The sequence below is a fragment of the Equus caballus genome, chromosome 13 (assembly GCF_041296265.1).
Source record: "Equus caballus isolate H_3958 breed thoroughbred chromosome 13, TB-T2T, whole genome shotgun sequence".
NCBI classification, from domain to species: Eukaryota; Metazoa; Chordata; class Mammalia; order Perissodactyla; family Equidae; genus Equus; species Equus caballus.
The window spans coordinates 3260196-3281369 of NC_091696.1; the positions used below are offsets into that span (position 1 = coordinate 3260196).

The 21174-nt window shown below is 43.4% G+C and overlaps 2 protein-coding genes across 5 annotated transcripts in view; both read left to right on the forward strand.

Moving 5' to 3' along the window:
• SDK1 (sidekick cell adhesion molecule 1) overlaps window positions 1-21174 on the forward strand; it is an 857904-nt gene that overhangs the window by 541918 nt on the left and 294812 nt on the right. The gene's annotated exons all lie outside the window — the stretch shown is intronic.
• Window positions 8692-9422, forward strand: LOC100059021 (large ribosomal subunit protein uL11). Its single transcript, XM_070230691.1, has 2 exons — window positions 8692-9045; window positions 9263-9422. The coding sequence occupies exons 1-2, from the start codon at window positions 8692-8694 to the stop codon at window positions 9404-9406; spliced, it is 498 nt and encodes a 165-aa protein (XP_070086792.1). The 3' UTR covers window positions 9407-9422.

A 21174-nucleotide genomic window follows, 5' to 3' on the forward strand; every position in this document is an offset into this window, starting at 1 on the left:
CCTTCTCTTGAGTGGTGCAGTTTCCCTTCGCATTAGGGGATGGTCCAGGGAAGCCTGGCACTCTGCTTCCGAGATGCTCTGGAATTAGCAGGCAGGGGTGGCGTAGAAGATGGCCTGAGATGCCCTTCCACCCTGGGGTGGTGCACGCAGGTTGGCCTCGAGGTGCTTAGGGTGCAGGTCAGGGCCAGTGATAAACAAGAAGACCCTCTTTCTCTCACAGGCACCCTTCTCCCAGGGCTTCCATCTTTCTTCTCCCCTTTGCAATCTGACCCCAAACACTGATTCTGTCCCCCTAGAATTTATGCTTGAACTTAGTAAATACTTCCATTTGGATTTGACTCATTTAGAATTTATGATTATCTGACCTGACCTGGGATGAAATTTACCCTGCACCATCTATGAGAAAGGCTTCATCTATGTGAAGCCAATTTAGAGTGTAAATAGCATTGAAGGGGGCATGTTCTGCCTACTTACATGAGCAAACTATTTTTAAGGACTTAGATACCACTGATGTCACTATTTACAAATGAACCTTCTTTTTTATTAAAGCAGTCTTGGCAGGAGGAGAACCACTTTGTTAGCAATTCATCTGAGCAGTTGGAATGAATGAAACTGAACTTTAAGAAAATGTTCTGTAGTTTAGATTTTCTCTGCTTCTTCTGAGTTACTATACTCTATTGATGCAGAAAACAATTTAGGCAGACATACCTAAGAGATTGTTCTGGCTTTTGTTCCCTTCAAATGTAATCTCAGTAATGGAGCATTTCCATAAATCAGCACAAGTGTTGACTGGAAGGGCCACACAAATGTGATCTTCATAAGAACCTGGAACACTGCAGCTGCAGCTCTGAGTCCCTGACATGACTCACGAAGTCCATAGGCTTTTCTATGGAGTTCTATGGCTCAGGGGGCTTGGGAAGGTGCTGAGAGGACTCCCAAGGTTAAAGCAGATTCCCTGAGTGGTTAGTGGGCAGGACTCCAAGAGTGTCCCCCCCACACACGCTTCATCCAGAGTGCCCCTTTCCCTGTTTTCTACATTGAGTTTCCTCCTAAGATTTCTTTTGGGAAAAAAATGTTCCTTGAAAGTTTAAGGACTCATACAGCGCTCTTTGTATAGTCCTTTGCTCTGTCTCAAAGGAATTTATAGAGGACAAGGCTGGTCTCTTTAATAAGAGCCTTAAGGAAGGGGTGTATCTGAAAGATGAAGTTCTTCGGCTGTCTTTGTGAGTCTGTCTTCCACACATTAATCCGGGGGGGTGGGGTGCCTTTGCCTGAAGCTCTTTGTCATTTGAGGCTGCCTCAGTGCAAAAAGGAGTTCCAGAAATTCCCCCTGAAGGGTAACCAGGGAACTAGGGCACTTGGGGGCCAGGGGAAGACTTTGAGGACCTCAGATTTTGAAGGCCTTTCGTCTCGTTTTAAGAAATGTAGACTTCACCATGAAGACAGAGCCAGAAACCTGAGGGTTATTCTCCAGGCCTCTTTCCTGTTGTCTATCCAGTAGTGATCACCCTGCTTCACAGGCCGTCTTGAATCAGGTCCCTCCTCTCCACTCCCTGGCTCTAGTCTGCACCGCCATGCAATGTGTTCATGCTTCTGCTGTCTAGCATCTTCCCTTTACTCAAGCCTCCACGTGGCCTCAGCAATTCTACTTTTAAAACAGATACAGTCATGTCACCACCCTTCAACGTCATCTTTGTTGGTTCCCATTGCCAGAAGATAAGGTCCCAACCTCTTCACAAAGCTCTCAGAGCTCTTCACAAGGTATGCAGATCTCTTCACACAGTCTGCAAAGCTCTACAGTCTCGTTCTAAGTGATTTCTCTGTTTACAGCGTTTTCATGGCTGTGCATATTTCATGTCCTACTAGATTGAGGCATATCAGGGGCTCTTGCATTTGAATGCCCTGTGCCTAACACATCAAAGGTGTTCAGTGTGTTTGAACTGAATCCACTGGAAATTTTACTTTTTTCTTGTTGCTGTATATTGACATTACAGACCTTCCTTGACTTACGATGGGATTATGGCCCTATAAACCCATCGTGAGTTGGAAATACCACGTCGAAAATGTATTTAATACCCCTAACCTGCCGAACATCGTAGCTTAGCCAGCCCACCTTAAACATGCTCAGAACACTTACGTTAGCCTACAGTTGGGCAAAATCATCTGACACAAAGCCTATTTTATAATAAAGTGTTGAATACCTCATGTAATTTATTGAATTCTTTACTGAAAGTGAGAGAAACAGCATGGTTATGAGTACAGAATGTTGCAAGTGTTTTGGTTCACCCTCTTGATTGTGTGGCTGCCACCAGCCAGCACCATGAAGGAGTATCGTGCCCCATATCACTAGCCCAGGAAAAGATCAAAATTCCAAGTATGGTTTCTACTGTGTATATATTGCTTTCACACCATCATAAAGTCGAAAAACCGTAAGTGGAGCCATCATAAGTCGGGGACCATCTGTGCTATGTGCTGGGCCTCTGACATTTGGGCCTACGTGTCTTTTTAACTCCTCACAACAACCTTAAGGAGTAGGAGTGGTTACCTCCATTTCTTAGATGAGGAAACTTAGTCTCTGGGAGATTGAGTGCCTTGCCTAACTTTATTTTTTTGTTACTTAACATCCTTTCAACAAGCAATTTGTTAGCACCTATTGTGTGCCAGGCCCAGCCAGGTGCTGGGAACACAGCTGCTGGAGGCTGAGGGCAGTCCCCCCCTCAGGAGGCTCACAGGCTGTAGGGGGCCGGGCACCTCCCTCAGAGGGATGAATCTTACACCGGGGGAAGCACAGAGCACACAGAACTCACGGGAACATTCCCCACTTCATGTGAAGCCAGCATGGTTGGTCTCCATAAATAAAATGCATCTCTGGTGTGGCTCCTCGGAACTTCCAAAGAAAAAGATGACCCCCTCCTCCCCCCGGAAGTCATTACAGAATAGTGATGGGGGCTTCCCTCCTGAAGAGCAGACCTGGGCCTGAGGCCTAGGACTAGGGTAGCTGAGAGCTCACCTCTCACCTCTTACCTTACTCCCTGCCATTGGCCCTTGTCACTCTGAGTGGGCAAATTGGAAAGGGAAAGGGTGGGGAGGAAGTTGTCTCCCTTGTCCACCTGGTCCCCCAGGCTGCTCTGGCAGAGCCCCTGGGGCCTGCTCTGGTGGTGACGGGAGGGTGGGTCAGGTGTACCTGAGCCTGGACCTGCCCACACGTGAGGCTGCCGCACCTCGATTGGAATGCAGTGTGTGTGTACAACACCAGGAATTTGGATGTGGTGACCTGACATACTGGGTTGTGACAGCCCATGATGGCCGGTTTCCAGGGAGAGCTATAAATGAACTGGCAATTACTGGGGCTGGCTGCTTTGTGGATTAACATATGTAGACTGGCTGATGCCTTCGGACAGAGTTCCCTGAGTACAGTAACTCGGGGCTGACTACACGGGGCCTGGGGTTGGAATTTACACATGACACACATTGCTCACATCTTTTAGAGAATGCAGTGCAGACCTCAGGTGACTATCCTCCTTACGCTGTGTGTTGATTATGTGTAAGCTTTTTCTGCAGATATCACTTACTAAGAAGCTACAACGGCTCTCTGCTGGAGGTCTAGGTCAGCTCAGTCTGTCGCCCCAGGCCACTCGTCTCTGGCTGCCGCTCCCAGCCCTTGCCCTTAGCCCCGGTGCGTGGCACTGGGTGGCATTTTTGTGTGCCTCTGTTTTCTCTTCTAAGTTGGTGAATGCTGTGGCATCTATTATCATATCTTTCAACGAACAAGATAGATGCTGCTAAATTATTTAGTTAATTCCTGGCCGACTTCATTTCCCTTTATTCCACAATGCCAACCTTCATTAGTTGTAGAGTCTCACTGAAGCCTTTCCTCTCTCTTATTTCCTCCTCAAGTTCATAAAAAATAACGATGATAATGATAAAAGCTAACGTTTATTAAGCGCTTTCAGGAGACAGGGCACAGGACTATGCATTTCACATGCTGCTTTGTTTCGAATTCTGCCACTTACACCCTCAGCTGAGTTCTGAGTTTTGATTGTCCCAGGTGTCCCATGAGACAAAGAGTTCAGTACAAGTGGTTTAGTTAGGAGGCAATCCTGGGACAGGAGTGGCCTGTGACACAGGGAAGGGAAGGCAGAGGTTTACTGTCAGACAAGACTGTGGATGACTGGAGCTTAATCTCTCCAGGGAGCTATGGACCCAATGCAAACAGGTGCTGTGTAATCATCTTACCCCGTGGGTGAGGGAGGGAGCTGGGGTGTTTATACAACAAGCCCTAGCAGTCATCCTTTGTCTGACAGCTGCACACAGGGGAAGCTAATTCTCTAGCACATCTGGCCACTGTGGATGAAGGCAGAGCAGGCTCCAGCCACCAGAGAAAGCTATCAGGCAACGAGATACAGATGCTGGCCACAGGAAGTTGGTCAATGTGTGCTACCGTTGTAAAACCAGAGAGGAGATAGGCAGATGTAGGGGAGGAAGACAGTTCCACTACCTACTGTGGATTCTTCTGGCCGGAGAATGAATTAAATTCACATGAGACAGAATAACAGGAGAAAATTAAGCAAAGCTTTATAACATGTATACATGGGAGAGGCTCAGGCAAGCTGAGCAAGTCGCCAAAATGGCTGAAGCCACCACCTTAAATATCATATCCAGCTAAAGACAAAGGAGGATGTTAGGGGTCAGGGGAGTCAGTTACAGGAGGTTGCCAGACGAGCACAGTAAACAGGAATAAGATTATTATGCAGATTTAAGTCCTTGCATTCTGTATTGATAAGAGTGTCCAGAGATAAGGTCATCCCCCTTCTTCCTGGTACAGAGAGGGAGACACCTTTACAGATGGAGATTTCCCTTACAAATGTAAATGTCTCTTAACAAAGGGTAAGTAAATTCTACTTTTCAGTTGCTTTCCTGTCTGCAGTTTATTAAAAGTAACCACCCCCAAACAATCATCATGCCAAAGAGACATATCTTGGGGTGGCCAATTCCAGGCCCCCACACAGACGTAAACAGAATCTACTGCATCAGGCCATCCTCTTATTTTCATTTGACAGATAATAAAACTGAGTCTTAGTGGACTAAGTAACTTGCTCCAGATAACATTTCTAAGTCCTTTGCGTTCTTCCCTCTGTGGAAAATCCCCTTCCTTCCTGCCAATCCAAATATTTAACTTGCAGTGTGGTTCAACAGTTTCTGAGTGAGCTTGGTACCTGCCTCTGTCTGGGCTGTGTGTCTTTTCCACCTGCCCTGCCCCAAAAGTTGGCCCTGGAAATGCCGAGCCTACTTGTTTCCATGAAGGAGTACATGTCAAACTACTCTCAAGAGAAGCCAATGAGGCTAGATAAATATTTTTTTGGAGTGATGTGTTTTTATTTATTTATTATTATTTTTTTTAATTTTTAATTTATCTTTTTTGAGAAAGATTAGCCCTGAGTTAACTACTGCCCGTCCTCCTCTTTTTTGCTGAAGAAGCCTGGCCCTGAGCTAACATCTGTGCCCATCTTCCTCTACTTTATACGTGGGACACCTACCACAGCATGGCGTGCCAGTGGTGACACATCTGCACCCGGGATCAGAACCGGCAAACCCCGGGTCGCCAAGAAGCAGAATGTGCGAACTTAACTGCTGCACCACCGGGCCGGCCCCTCAAATGATGTGTTTTTAATTCAAACTTTGAGTAATAAATAGACCAGGTTCTACTGCTGTTACAAACAACCCCATAATCGCAGTAGTTTAACACAACATGCGTTTATTTCTCACCCATACAGAGTCTGCTGTTGGTCCGTGTGGTGGTTCAGGGATCCGGGCTGCTTTGACCTTATGCCTCCCCTGTGCCAAGCTCCTCAGTGGCTGTGGCAGGTCACAAGAATGACCGGAGACTCCTGCTTGGGCTTTTCACTAATTCAGTCCCAAAATGATAATGCCATTTCTTTCTCCACTTTGTGTCACACGGCCCCAACTAATTACAGGAAGGCTGAGAAGTCTTCTAGTCTTCCCTGTGCCTGGGAAGGGCAGGGGAGGGACTGCCGAGTGTCAGTGAACACCAGAAAGGTCCTCCCCAGAAGAGAAGTAGGAACCATTAAGGCATCTGATCAAGGCCTGCCTAGGCCCTTTCCTGGGGATTTCTGAAAGGCTGGAAGAATTTTGTCCTGGGCTGTAAATGTCAGTTGCTCATTAATTCCTCAGAAATGCCCAGGGCCAAGGTTGCTATTGCTAATAAGATATATTTGTTTGGTTATTTAACAAACCAAAAAAGAATGTTGTCATTTTGCCCTGGTCCTGATGATTCTTTAAACAAATAAGTACTGTCCATTTTATACATCATGTTGCTTATAAGATCTTTTTCTTTTCTATCCAAGTTGTGGTTGGGAATAAATCTCTTTGGCGTGAGATATCATCATGGGGTAGTAGTCAACAGTTGTTCTCACAGCCGTTTTGAAACGTAAACAACTAAAAAATGCATTTTAATGTTTATTTTAATAATCTCTTTTTCCCCCCTAGCAACTAATGTGAGATCCGCTGGTCTTGCGTCCTGCAAATTTTCATTTACACTTGGTGTATCCTCTGTCCAATCGTTTTATACAAAAAGTCACAATTATGTAGCTCTTGCCACCTTAATATTAAAGGTGTACAAAATGCTTTCCAAATGGTATTTTTTTTTTGAAAAGAATATGATTCAACCAAAAGGAAACCAACAGATTTAGGAAAGCAGTGAGTGTGTTCTACCTAAATGAATGGGTGAAGTTTGACTTTCTTCCTTCATCAGTGAATAACAGACACCATGCCTTCCACCTGACTCGCACAGATTCCATTTGATAAAGGAGGAAATCATACCTTCACAGCTGTCCCCAGGTTGTCCTCACTTGCCTATTTGTTACAAAAACTGAAAAGAATGGCCTCATCCCCCGGTCCGTCTCCGGCCTCCGGGATGGAATTGACAATGGCATCCCCTGAGAGCAACACAGGACAGGCACTGCACCCCGCCTCTGGAGGGCGTACGCTATTAATTGTCCTGATGTCGAGTAGATTTACAAAGGCTTTTGAGGACCCAAAGAGAAAATGTACCCAATAAATCAATGGTGATGCATTAACAGACTGCTACCGTAGTCATTGTTCACAGAATGTAACTCTTTGATAATGGCATTTTGTATAGTATATCATCACAAAACAATAGTAATATCACCATAGTAAAAATGACTTTGATAAATTGCACACGAGTAGGATCTTAGAACTCTAGTGTAGATCTAATCTGGGGTTATCAGTATTTGTGGAGACGTAGATTTTATTTTTGCATTCTACAGAGGTACAAAAAATCTTGGGAGGAAGAACGCCCATATTGTGAGAAGCCAGTGTTTTACATAGTAAGTTATCGGTGCAGAATTGGCAAAGTTTTCACATCTTTTGATTCATTCTCTTCTTATTCTGTATGATAAGCTATGTTCACTTTAATTTTTTCGTTTTACCTGAAAATGAATCTATGAGCACTTCTGAAAATTGCAAGAACTTCAAAAAGGAACTATGAAATTTGCTTTTTTTTTAAGTGGAGATATGGAAGGAGCGCAGTTTTGTTGCTATTAGTTTCTTTAATGAGGTTTGTTGATTGCACTTCATGGATCCTGACAAAATCATCCCAGAGCCCCTGTTGTCCTCTAGGACCTTCAGATTCAAAAAACCACCAGCAGCTCTGAGCTCTGATAAGAATTGAGACTGAGAGTGATGTCTAATCAATGCCTCAAAGATCCAGCCAAATAACAGGATCCTTGAGAATATAACTGTATTTAATTGAATTCCTGCATGCTCCTTAATACTAAGACCAAGGCCTTGTTCCAAAAGCACTCACGTTAGTGAAGACGGCAGTGAGACACTGAAAGGAGGTGATTCTCTCTGTCCTGGCTCCCGGGCAGCCAGGAGTCAAGCATCTACCTGGGCCCTCCCAGGACACTGGGTGTAGCATGGATGACACAGAGATAAAAGGAAGGTTGGGTTCCTTTACAGCTGCTGTGGCTGCTTTAGAACTCACCTTGGGGTGTCCAAAGGTAGCAAGTCCTACAGCAGTGCCAGGGACATCCCTGCCAGCTGATTGTGTATACTGTCTCAGATGCCTTAGTCCTGTTGGTCTGTCCTCCAAGACTGGCCGGCCAACCTCTTATCAGTTTTGTGAACTCCTGAGAATCTTCCAGGAAACCTTCCACGCCTCCTCCTTGCTTTTGCAAGAGTTAGCCTGAGTCGGTTTCTATCTCTTATTTACGACCAAGAACCCCTGACTGATCGAGTAGTCAGTTTTGCTTTGACATTTCCTAAGTGCTCAAAACAGAAAGAGACTTGGGAGATGGTCTAATGCCTCATTTCAAGATGACTCCCAGACATATCTTTTGCTCAGAGTCCTACAGATAGCTGGTAGCTGAGCTGGGACTAGAATTCTTTTCTTTTGACTCCAAATCTGGTGTTCTTTTCACTTGTGGAAGTTCTAGTCGGGAAGAAGAATCATTCTGTCGACTTGTACTGTCCCATGCGGTCACTAGCCACATGGAGCTGTTGAGCACTTAAAGTGTGGCTCATCCAGGTTACAGTATGCTGTAAGTATAAAAGACCATCAGTTCTTTCCACTCAGCTCGGAGGAGGCTAAGGTGCAACTCTCTTTGGTCGTCCCGAATCTGGGTTCATCCGACACCAGACGCCTCCACCATGCCACCCAAGTTCGACCCCAACGAGATCAAAGTCGTGTACCTGAGGTGCACCGGTGGGGACGTCCGTGCCACGTCTGCCCTGGCCCCCAAGATTGGCCCCCTGGGTCTGTCTCCAAAAAAGGTGGGCGATGACATCGCCAAGGCAACTGGTGATTGGAAGGGTCTGAGGATCACTGTGAAACTGACGATCCAGAACCGACAGGCTCAGATTGAGGTGGTACCTTCTGCCTCTGCCCTGATCATCAAAGCCCTCAAGGAACCACCAAGAGACCGAAAGAAGCAGAAAAACATAAAGCACAGTGGAAACATCACCTTTGATGAGATTGTCAACATTGCTCGACAGATGCAGCACCTTAGAGAGAGTTGCACCTTAGCCTCCTCCGAGCCGAGCGGAAAGAACTGATGGTCTTTTATACTTACAGCATACTGTAACCTGGATGAGCCACACTTTAAGTGCTCAACAGCTCCATGTGGCTAGTGACCGCATAGGACAGTACAAGTCGACAGAATGATTCTTCTTCCCGACTGGAACTTCCACAAGTGAAAAGAACACCAGATTTGGAGGCAACCAGTCGTTGGCCAGAGAACTCTCTGGAACCATTAAAGAGATCCTGGGGACTGCCCAGTCTGTGGGCTGCAACGTTGATGGTCGCCACCCTCATGATGTCATCGATGACATCAACAATGGTGCTGTGGAATGCCCAGCTAGTTAAGACTTGGTGAGGACAGTACTTCAATAAAGGATCACCTGACAACCAAAAAAGAAAAAAAAAAAAAGAAGATCAGATTTTGAACACTTAGTACCAAAAAAAGCAAATTATCTCATGTTTATTTTTTTGGTTGATCATATGTTGAAATGATAATATTTTAGATATATTGGGTAAGATAAAATATATTTTTAAACTTGTTTTACCTTTTTACTTTACTTTTTCAATGTGGCTACTAGAAAATTTAAAGTTACATGTGTGACTTGGATTATATTTCTGTTGAACAAAGCTGCTGAATACAATCTTGAGAAAAAATGACACGAGTCTCTATGGGTAACATTGGGTCTGTGGTTATTATGCTTGAATATTGTATTAGTTTTTGCTGTGGCAACAAATATTCTACAAATTTCAGAGGCTTACAACACAGACATTTATTTCTCTCTACGGGTCTCCCAGTCAGCTGTGGCTCTGTTGGGCTTGGCCAAGCTTGGCTCCTCTCATCCTCATTTTTGGACCCAGGCTCTGATGGAGCAGCCACTAACTGGGGCATATTCTCCTCATTGTAGAAGCTCCAGAGGGCGAGCAGAAACACACAGTACCTCTTAAGCCTCAGCTGGGAATTGGCACGCTCATTTCTTTTTATATTCCATTTTTCAAAGCAGGGCATTTGCCCCGGTCCAAAGTAAACATGGCAGAGATGTACACCCTGCCTGTTGGGAAGACACAGCAAGAGCAGAGAGGCCAGGAGTGATTGTGAACATGTAATACAACTTGCCACACGCTGCTCTCTTGGTCACACATATTCACTCTCCTCCCACGTGAAAAATACGCTTGTCCCCTCCTCAAGGCAGCCTAAAGGTATCAGCCATTTATGGCATCACTGTGAAGTCCAGGCTGTCAAGATCCATGTCACGTCCAGATACAGTTCCTCTTGACCTAGAGTTTCAAGAACCAAAAAGGCAGGCTAAGTGCTCCCCACCCCCAGTATTCAATGGTGCACGAAGACAGGATAAGCTCAATAAAACTCTCATTTGTAAGAGAAAGGATGGGAACCCTGCACCAGTCTGTCAGTCCTAATGTCCTGCTGGGCAAATATTTTGAGGACCCTGAGGCTGGGAGTGAGGAGTCTTCCTGGATTAGGCTCCTGCTGGGCTCTCTGGGAGAACTCCCCGGTCTGTCTGGATCTGGATAGTCCCTCTGGAAGTCAGCTCTTCTGTTATCTTCCCTGGCTACCTCTGAGGAAGGCTCTAGAAGGTGTGCTCTCCTTGATGGATAGGCAGATTTCTTACCCTGTTTCCTACATATAGGAAAGACACAAGCCAAGGATCATTTTAGATCTCAAGTAGTCGCAGTCTGTTTTAATTGAGGTTCAAAGCATGTTTAGCACTTCCTCTCTCCTGAAACGATTGTGTTTGTTTTTAATGGGTGTGATGCCACTCCGCTCCATATGCACGTAGCACTCCCGTAGTTATTTTTGGTTCGGGTTCTTTTCTTCCTAGACTCAGTTACAATGAGCTTATCCTGCTTCCAGGAGACCAAATTCTGGTTCTCTTCCCCCAGGCCATTTTGTGCACCTGAGAAATTCCATTGGAGGCCACGTTAATCTAGTTGGGGATTTCAAGAAAGAGGGTAACAGCCGTACCCTTGTTTTGGACATTGCCAGGAGGCGGTGCCTTAATGGCCAACCTTGATTTGGTGATAGAGAGTTCCATTTTCAAATCCTGCAAGTCCTGGAATTTTTGGAATTTCTGTATTCTCTTTCAATTGTGAGTGCAAATCAGTGAGGTTTTTTTGTTGGGTTTTTTTGGGTGGGGCTCGTTTGTTCCTGTATAGGCTGTGGAGGCATCCTATAATGACCAATTTACACTGGTAGCATTCTGTTTTGAAAAAAAGTTTAGTAAGTGCATTTTCTACCTTCTAAGTTATCACAGGTGATTTTTTTTGCCAAATGTTTCAGTACTGCATACCTTGGGTTGCCATTTTTCCAACTTCGTTTAAGAGTTTTCTGGCTCCCTGTCACCTAGACCCAAAACCAATGCCACATATTTGAGCTTTTTGTTAGGGCAGCCCCTACTTCCACATACCAATTTTTGCATTAGTCAGCTTTTGCTACAGTAACTAACAACCCCCGAATCTCTGTGGCATCCAACAACCAACATTTATTTTTCACTTAAGAATCCTGCGAGTCAGCTGCAGCTCTGCTGGGCTTGGCTGTGCTCTCCGTGTCTTCTCATGCCAAGACTGAGGCTGAATGAGCAGCTGCCATCTGGGCTGTACTCTTCTCGTGGTGGAGGGTGGGAGCTCCAGAGGGCAGCTGGAAACGCTCACCATCTCATAGAGCCTCTGCTGGGAACTGGGAAGCTGTCACCATCTCCCACACATTACATGGGAAGTCCAAAGTTAATGGTGTGGGATGCACCCTTTGCCTTCTGGGAAGTCATGAGAAGGGCAGGGCAGAAGCAAATAATTCTGAACAAGTAACACGGGCTGTCACAGATACAGTCTCCATAACGAAACCCAGGAGGGAATCATCAAGAACAGCTCTGTTGCATTTGTGTAGAGGCAGAAGCGTGGGCATGATATAAACTGTGGGACCGGAGCACCTTGGACTTGGTCATCCAGCTGTGCATCCGGCTCAGTGAAGCAGAAAGAACCTTGTGGGGAGTTAGGAAACCGGAGTTCTGGCCTCAGCCCAGCCACCACTTACATGTGTTCCTCAAGCCAGCAACTTTTCCTCCATCAGTCTGAAGTTTCTCTTAACTGTTAACGAAGGGTTGGATTGGGTGTAATCTTGGGTTGCTTTCAAGGATGATGCTCTGATTCTCTGCTGAACCACGTCGTATGGCAGGGAACATACTATATTATTAGGAGCCTGGGCTGTAGTAGGAAGAGCATAAGTTTAGGTATCAGGCTGATTTGAGTTTTAATCCCCTTCTGCCATTTACTAGATATGGAACATGAGCCATCTTAAACTCTCTGGATTTGTTTCCTTGTCTGCAAAATGAACATAATAGCACCTTACTCGTAGGGCTGTTGTTAGGATTATTATTTTATGCAGTTCCTATTGTGAGAAAATTCTTTGTTACGTTGAGTCAAAATATGAAACCCTCACCAGTGAACTTTGGCCCAGTTCTACCTCTGTCCAGGGGCAGCAAAGCGGTTCGGAGCATGGGTGCCAGACTACCTGAGTCTGAATCCAGCTCTGCCAACGCCTCATCAGTGCGGCTGAGGGAGGGAAGCTTAATGCCTCCGTGCCTTGGTGTGCTTATCTGCAAACAGCTACTGATAACGTCGGCTTCATAGTCTTACTGTGAGAATAAATGAGCTAAAGCATGCAAAAGCTAGTTGCTATTATTTCTTTTGCTGTTATTATTTCAAATGGTAGCTCTTCAAGTACCTGAAGCCAGGTTTCGCGCCTTCTATGCCCTCCCGTATTTCTTCAGGCAAAACAATCTCAGTTCCTTCAAGCCTCCTATAGATTGTCAAGTTTTCTGGACTCATCTCCAGTCTAGCTCTCCCCTTGTGAGTCTAATTCAGCAGCTCTGGTTAAGAGGCGACAGAGGAACGAGTGCATTCAGAGCTCGGGTTCTCACAGGGACACTCACGCTTGGATGTCTTTAGCCAGCTCCACAGACACACAGAAGCTGCCCACGGCTCTGGGCCCTGCCCCCTCCAGACGGTGGTGACTTACTGATCCCTGTCACCTGCCCCAACCCTCACCTTATCTGATCCTGGCACGTGGGCCACCCATTGCCACTTGAAATTTTTTGTCTAACTTTGATTTTCCTGGACTGGTGCTAGGGATTTTACAGGTTTGCCTTCAACAGACCTTCCAATGCTAGCATCATCAACCACTGATTGCTTCTTTCCTTTAGGGTACATTTCTTATTTGCCGGCATTCTATTTTAATGATCTGGACTAATCTACTAAGTGGATCCCCCCTTCACCAAAAGAGTTAAATCAATCAAACAGAGAAAGAAAAATGAACAATTCCCTGTATTCTCTGGCCTTTGCAAGTGGAAAATAAAAGGGGAAATATGTTGTTTTCCTGAAATTTATGACATGGGCCCTTATTTCTTCACTTATATTTAAAGCGGGGATTGATCCACTCAGAATTTTACCGCAATGCATGAAATTGATTAAGACTTAAAAAAAAAATTACTATCCTTTAGTTGTTAAGCAAACCGTCTTAGCATTCTGAATGAATATAGCTAATCCCCAAGTATTTGTATGAACTCAGCTGCCTTATAGCATAGTGTACTCTAGGAGTCCAGATTTGCATGAGCAGGGCTATCAAGGGCAAGTATTCTCTAAGCGCCACCTGTGTCGTGCTGCTGAAGAAATGAAATCTTGACACACGCCCTGCACTTCCCTTTCCAAACCTCTTTTAGCGTGACTGCCAGTGACATCCCGGCTGGTTTCCCCATGGCCACGCACTGCAGCAATGTTTAAGACACGAGAATAAAGTCGCTAGAAAACATGGGAAGTTTCTTAAGCAACATCTCCTGAGATTTCCCACTCTAAATATGGCGAGGAGAGTTTTAAGTACTTAATGCTTGGAGCTTTTCACGCTTTCCATCATTGGACTTGGATCCATTTTAGAAAATATGTATCATAAATAATCTTCAGAACGTTTTAATATACTGCCGATAGTATTAAAAGTCAAAGCTTTCATAAAATTTAATTTACTTCTCTCTTTAACTTAAATCAGGAGCAGTTTAAAAATGTGCATGGCTCCTGTTAAATTAACAGCTTCCCCTTTAGCCTTCTGGGCTTGGGGGCTGCATAACCTGCGCCTGGAAGCTTGGTGACTCTGTCTGTGTGAAACTATGTGTTCCATGTTGGTGCTGAAACCCTCCTTACCGTCTTTGCAGAGCATTAGTACCAGTGTTAGTGGTGGGGAGTGTGGCTTTCTTCTTACAAAACCTTTACGGGTTCTCCAGGAAAAAACTCCCAAGAAGGACCCAGTTACTGAAAGGACTTTTGTGTCTTAGTCTGCAGCCTAGTGATGGTCCTGGATCTCTATCAGAGCATCTTGCTGGACAGCTACAATGTCAGAGCATCAAATCCACCAAAAACAGATGTGCTTCACTATACATGAAGTGTACATTGAAACAAAAGCAGAATGATGTTTTATTTCATACCTATCAGTTATCAATGTGTCTCTAATCTGTGTTTTGCTCATTAATTCCTCTAAGAATTTAGTTGCTTTTCCTTTGGCTATGGTAAAAGTTTCTGTTATGGGATAAGAAAAATAGCACAAAATATCCAAAAGGTGTGGAGGAAATCATTGCAGTTGAAGAAAGAAATCATGATAAAAAGCAGTTCAGGGGCTTGGTACCCATAGATTCAATTTCACAATCACTCCAAGTTCCTCGTGTGTTTGGTTATTGAAGCCTAATGATGTTGATCCCTCACTCCCGTATGCGATTTATGGTTTATGGGATGCTTTGATCTATGCAGCCAACACTGTTTGTTGGCTGACCCAGGGCGCAGTCTCTAGACACTTCCAGCTAGATATGGCCATGTAACAAGGTTCTGGCCAATGAGAATTTAGTGGAAGTCTGCTAAGTAGGACTCCTAGGAAGGTTTTCTGTTTAGGATAAAAAGAGAGAGACGTGGTCAGAACCATTTTGCTGTTCTCCCTTCTTCTTGCTTGGAACATGGATGTAAAGCTGGAAATAGTACAACCATCTTGCAACTTTGAATCAGTGAGCATGATGAAAAATGCCAGGATGCTGAAGGACCCAGGCGCTCCCTCTCTCTCTGTCTTTTCCTTTCTGCTCCACTATCCTTAGTGTTCTTTGTTTTAGAAGTTGCATAAAGTAGATTCTCATATCACTGATTTGAGACCTTTCTTCTTTTCTAATGTAAGTACTTGAAGCTATAAATTTCTCTCTAAGCACTGATTTAGGTGCATCCCAAATTTTTGATCTGTTGGGTTTTCGTTTTCATTCATGACAAAATATTTTCTAATATCCTTTGTAATTTCTCCTTTGGCCCATGGGTTATTTATAAGTGTGTTGTTAAATTCCAACTGTTTGGTCATTTTCCAGACATCTTTCTCTTATTGATTTCTGATTTAATTCTGTTGTGGTCAGAGAACATACTTTGCATGATTTCAATCCTTTTAAATTTATTGAGATGTGTTTTATGGCCCAGAATATCTTGGCAAATGTTCTGAGTGCACTTAAAAAGAATTTATATTTTAGTGTTGTTGGGTAGAGTGTTCTATAAATATCAGTTAAGTCAAGTTGGTTGTAATGTTCAAATCTTCTAGATCTTTACTTAGTCTCTAACTTTTCTTTAATAATTTTCTTAAAATGAGAAACATACTCTTTATGTTTACTCACATACTTACCATTTGGGGCACTCTTTATTCCTTTGTATCCATCCGACTTTCTGTCTGCCGGCCTTTTCCTGCTGCCCAAAGGCACTGCTTTAACGTTTCTGGTGGAGCTGGTCTGCTGGTGATGAAGTCTGTCCAAGCACAAACTCTTTCTGGCCTGATTGGGCTCTTTGGTTACACTGCCTGCTCCTTCCCTCTCTTGCCACCTCCGGCCTTCATAGTGTCTTTACATGGACCACAGATGCACAGCTCATCCCTCAGCAGAAGACTGGAGGGGACTCCTTTGCACATCTTCGGGGCTCTGTCTGCACACTTGCTCCTCTCTGGGTTTCTGCCCCACAAGCTTTGGCCTTCTTGGCCTCCCCGAACTCTGAACTCTGTCTTGTCCCCCAGAAGCACACTGGGATCTGTTTGGGTTTCCTCACCCTGGGCTGGAAACTCTTTTGAGGCAATGGGCTGGGGCAGTCATTTGTTTTCTTTCCCTCAGGCATCACTGTCCTATGCTGCCCATGGCCCAATGTCTGAACATCATTGTGGCAAATGTTTTGTCTGGTTTTCTAGCTGTTTAAGGTGGGGGAATAAATTGATTCCTCTTACTCCTTCATGGCTGAAAGCAAAAGTCCTCTTCATCTACTTTTTAAATAAAAAATTTTTAATTGTAGTGAAATACACATAACACAAAATTTGCCATCTTAGCCATTTTCAGGATATCGTTCAGTGCTACTAAGCACATTCAATTGTTGTGCAACTATCACCACCATCCATCTCTAGAACTTTTTCATCTTCCCAAACTGAAACTCTGTCCCCATTAACACTAACTCCCCTTTCCCCCTCGCCCAGCCCCTGGCGCCCACCGTTCTGCTTTCTGTCTATGAACTTGGCAACTCTAGGTCCCTCATATGACTGGTAGCATACAATATTTGTCTTTTGTCTGGCTCATTTCACTCAGCATAATGTCCTCAAGTTTCATTCATGTTGTAGAGTGATCATAATTCCTTTCCTTTTAAAGACTGTTTCCGTTGTATGTGTAACCATATTTTGTTTGTCCACTCATCTGTCAATAGACGGTCGGGTTGCTTCCACCTTTTCACTATTGTGAACAGTGCTGCTCTTCTCCTGTACTTTTAATGTTTCACAGATTTGTTAAAATTCTTCAAATATTGATGGCCATCTCACCATATTGTCCAGTTTGTTTTTACATGTGTATGTGAGTGTGTGTGTAGTTTTATATGTAATTCTCATAGGAAGAAGAAGAGATAAATGGATCTATTTAATTAGCCAACTTTGATCAAATTCCCTTTCCTTGCCCTTTTCTTTTTCTTTATTCTTTCCTTTCCATTTCCTCTTTCTCCCTTCTTTTTCTTTCTTTTTTCCTCATTCTTTGCTTTTTTTCCCCTGTCCTTTTCTGCTCTTCTTCACAGTGCTTTCTCCTTTCTTCCTTCCATGTGGTAACGGTGTGCTTACTACTTGAAGCACTGCGTGCACACAAAGACCAGTCAACATGGTTGACCTGCTGACGGTGTTCATACGCAGCAGTCACGTTCCAGGAGGAGAAAGAAAACTTGCACATCAATGACTATAAGGTGATCTGAAATGGCTTCAACACAAGAAAAGAAGAGCAGGTGCACTACTTCAATTATTCAGTGAGAGGGGTTATTTTTGGCTTGGGACGATCCAAGGAGGCTTCACACAATCGGCTTACCAATGGTGGCAAGGATTTCCTAGGTTAAAAAAATGATGTGAGCAAAAGCATAGAGATGGGAAAAATCTTCTGCCTTCTCATACAATGTTCTTGTCATTATATCACTCAGATCTCTTTTCCCAAGAGTTCTTAACTTTTTAAATTTCAAAGTAATATATGGAAAATTATATATGTGAGAATTAAAATTAGACAATGAACATCAAGCTATTTATTTTTCATGCACTTTGCCAATTTTTGGCTTGATTTTAGACATTGTGTATTGCAAACATTTTCCAATTTTATCATTTGTCTTTTGCTTTTTAAATCCTATTGTTCTTAAGAAAATAATTGCTCCTGAAACTAAAGAACAGCCTCTCAGTATTTCTGACTAATGATAAGTCATCTGAATTTGTAAAAAATTTGAACGCCTAATTGAAAATTTTGGTTGTATTATGTTAAAGGCATTTTGTCACCCCGATTGTCAAACTAAGTCCTAGCGATTAGTGCTTTTTGGGAACATGTTTTATTAAATAGATGGTGATTTTCTTTCAGTGAACATTTTTCATTTATGAGTGCAAGGAAATTTATTCTCGACTAAGTCAAATGCATCTCTAACATCTTGTTTATATTGTTGATTTGCTAAGAGGAAATTTTATCTTTCAATAAATGTAGATTTTTTATCCCAATCCCTAAATGAGTTATCGTAAGTTCTGAATTAATGGTTTTCCTATTATACACTAAGGTGAAACAGTCCACATATTCCTCGTTTTATTACTATGTCAGTGCAATCTAAGTTTCTTTTTGGTTTCAATTTTAATCATGAGAAATTTATTGAAATATCGTGTTTCGTATAATCCTCCCAGATTACTGGCAACGTCAAGTGGGACGATGTGTGAGAACGGTCTTGGAAAGCAAAGATGTTCCCCCTGCTTGGTCTGGCGTTGAGAGACCTCTAAACTAGCCTTGATTTTTAATGTCTCACCCTCAGTTCCCCTACAGAGATATTCTGCTTTAAAACTTTGACAGGGCTGTTTCCATGGCACAGCTCTTCATGCCCTCCTCTATTTAGGGTTCTTTAATATCTCCCCAACGCCTACAGGTTAAAATCTGCTTAAGAGCAGAGCTCTGAAGTCAAAAGACCTGCATGCAAATCCTGTGTCTACCACGTACTGTGTGACTTACAGAGAACTACTCATTTTCTCTAAGCCTCAGTTTCCTCGTCTATAAAATGGGAGTAACCGTGGCTCCCTTAGAGGATTGCTGGGGAGACTGAACGAGAATGCAGGTAAAGCCCTCAGCTTATCTCCTGGTCCAGAGTAAGCTCTCCAGAAATGGTGCCACTGCTTCGACACTCCGGGGCCTCCTCCCCTCAGACCTGTCAGCGACCTCCTCCCCTCTGCACCCTCGCTTCAGTCACACCCAGCCGCCTGCCCTTGTCCGGGCGCCCAGCTCTGTTGCATCTCTACGTTTTGGCCACCCTGATTCTTTCTGCCCTGAACGTCCTTGTCCACTGTCAAGCGTCTTCAAGCATCAGCGCAGGCTGATACTGCTCTGGGGGACGTTCCCTGATCCCGAGCGCCCCAGCCCCCCGGGCCTGGTGCACGTCTCAGCTGCAGGAATTGTCACAGCAAATCACAGTTCTTCCCTTGGGCATTGGTTCTCTTGCTCATGTTCTGCCTGACCATATAAATCATAAAGTATTTGAATGGATTCTTTTAAAAAATTTTTAACTGTGAAATATGTCAGACATGTAAAAAGCTCTAATTTAATACCAGTGCACCCCACCAACATTTAACAGATATGAACATTTTAAAGAAGTACAATTTTACAGAAAAACTACTCCCCCGATCCCCTTCTCTCTTTGTTGAGGAAACCATTAACTTGAATTAGGTGCAACTCCTTCTCTTTCATGTTTTCCTATTTTATTACATATTTTCATCCCCATCATTCTATATAATATCATTTGTGTATTTGTAAATTTACGTAAATATTTCTATTTTATAGTGGTTACACTCAAATACTTAACATGGGTCATTGACTGAAAGGAGTCTAAAATTAGGCAACACTTTCTGGACATAAACGGACTGCGCAGGCTTCAATGGCAATCCACTCCTCTTCTGCATTTCGTATCTTTGTGGTCTGTCACATTGCTTCTACCTGGTTTTTGGTCCCCAAGTTAGTTATAATACTAATACAAAGTTATTTTTCGCAGTTAGTGCTTCTTTAGATTCAGTAACATGGTTTACTCATCATTGCTTCTCACATCTCGCCTCCGTCTGTGTTTAGCATCCTTCTTACAGAAGCACCTCCTTCAGACGTCATTTCCTATTGAAAGTTTGAAAATACCTTTATTTCTCCTCCCTCCTTTGTTCTCTCACCTTTATTTTGGAAAATTTCAACTTGCAGAAATGTAAGATGAACAAAATGTGTCTCTTATACCCTTCACCTAGATTCACTGACTGTTAGCATTTTCCTCTCTCTCTCTCTCTCTCTCTCTCTCACACACACACACAGTTTTTTTAGACTGAAGCATTTGAGAATTTGTTGCAGACATCCCATCCTAAATGCCCCAGCATCTATCACCTATGAACAAGAGCATTCTCCTCCATAACCACAGTAGAATTATCTCTGTAAAATTTAGCATTGATTTAGCACTATTATCTAAGATAGAGTCCGTATCCAGATGTCCCTAATTATAACAATAAAGAACTTCATGGCTTTTTTTTCAGTCCTGGCATCCAATTAAGGATTATTCACTGCATTAGTCCTCAGGTCCCCTTGGTCTCTTTACCCTTAATCTAAGAGTTCCCCGGCCTTGTGTTTGTCTTGACACTGACATTTTTGAAAAATCCAGACCAGTTGTTTTGTAGAATGTTCTTCAATCTTGAATTGATCTCATGGTTTCCTCTTTATTAGTTTCGGGTCAAACATCTTGGTGCTATGATGCCCTTCTCAGTGCACTGCATCAGAGGCCACTTGACGTCAGTTTGTCTCATTATTGATGATTTTTGGTTAAGTGGCGGCCGACAGATTTCTCCAAATGTAAAGCTGCACTTTTCCTTTGTAATTCGTTCAAAATCTGTGTGGTAATACTTTGAAACTGTGTGACTATTCTGTTTCCCAGTAGTCTCTACCCAGTAGCTTTAACATTCGCTGAGGACTCTAGCCTCAATCAAATATTACCATGACGGTTGCATTCTAGTGATTTTCTGAGACTTCTGCTGTTCCATTTATGTGTTAAGTTAGCATTCTTCCATAAAGAGCTGCTTTTCCTTCACCATACCTCCACGCTTTTTTAGTTTTCAGAATAGACTCATGTGTTCTTTTTATTAATATAATATATTATAATGTAATCCCCCAGTTTTTCATTTTGATGCTCAAACTGTTCCAAAAATGCCTGATGGGAGTGCGTGCAAAGTGTCCCCTGTATCTTTTCAACATGTTCTCATGCATACATAGGTACATGTATTCTCGTGGGTACAACATGGATAAACCTTGAAAACAGTATGCTACATGACAGAAGGCAGACACAAAGGCCCACATACTGTATGAGTCTATGGATATGAAATGTGCAGAATGGGGAAATTCATAAAGACAAAGTAGATTAGTAGTTGCCAGGGGCTCAGGGGCAATGGGAGTGACTACTACAAGGTACAGGGTTTCTTTTGGGGATGGTGAAATGTTCTGGAATTAAGTAGTATTGGTGGTTGCACAACCTTGTGAATATAATAAAAACTACTCAAT

Coding starts and splice junctions, on each gene's coding strand:
- LOC100059021 (XM_070230691.1), top strand. CDS start 8,692: ATGCCACCCAAGTTCGACCCCAACGAGATCAAAGTCGTGTACCTGAGG. Junction 9,046..9,262: donor TTGCTCGACAGATGCAGCAC/CTTAGAGAGAGT, acceptor TTTGGAGGCAAC/CAGTCGTTGGCCAGAGAACT.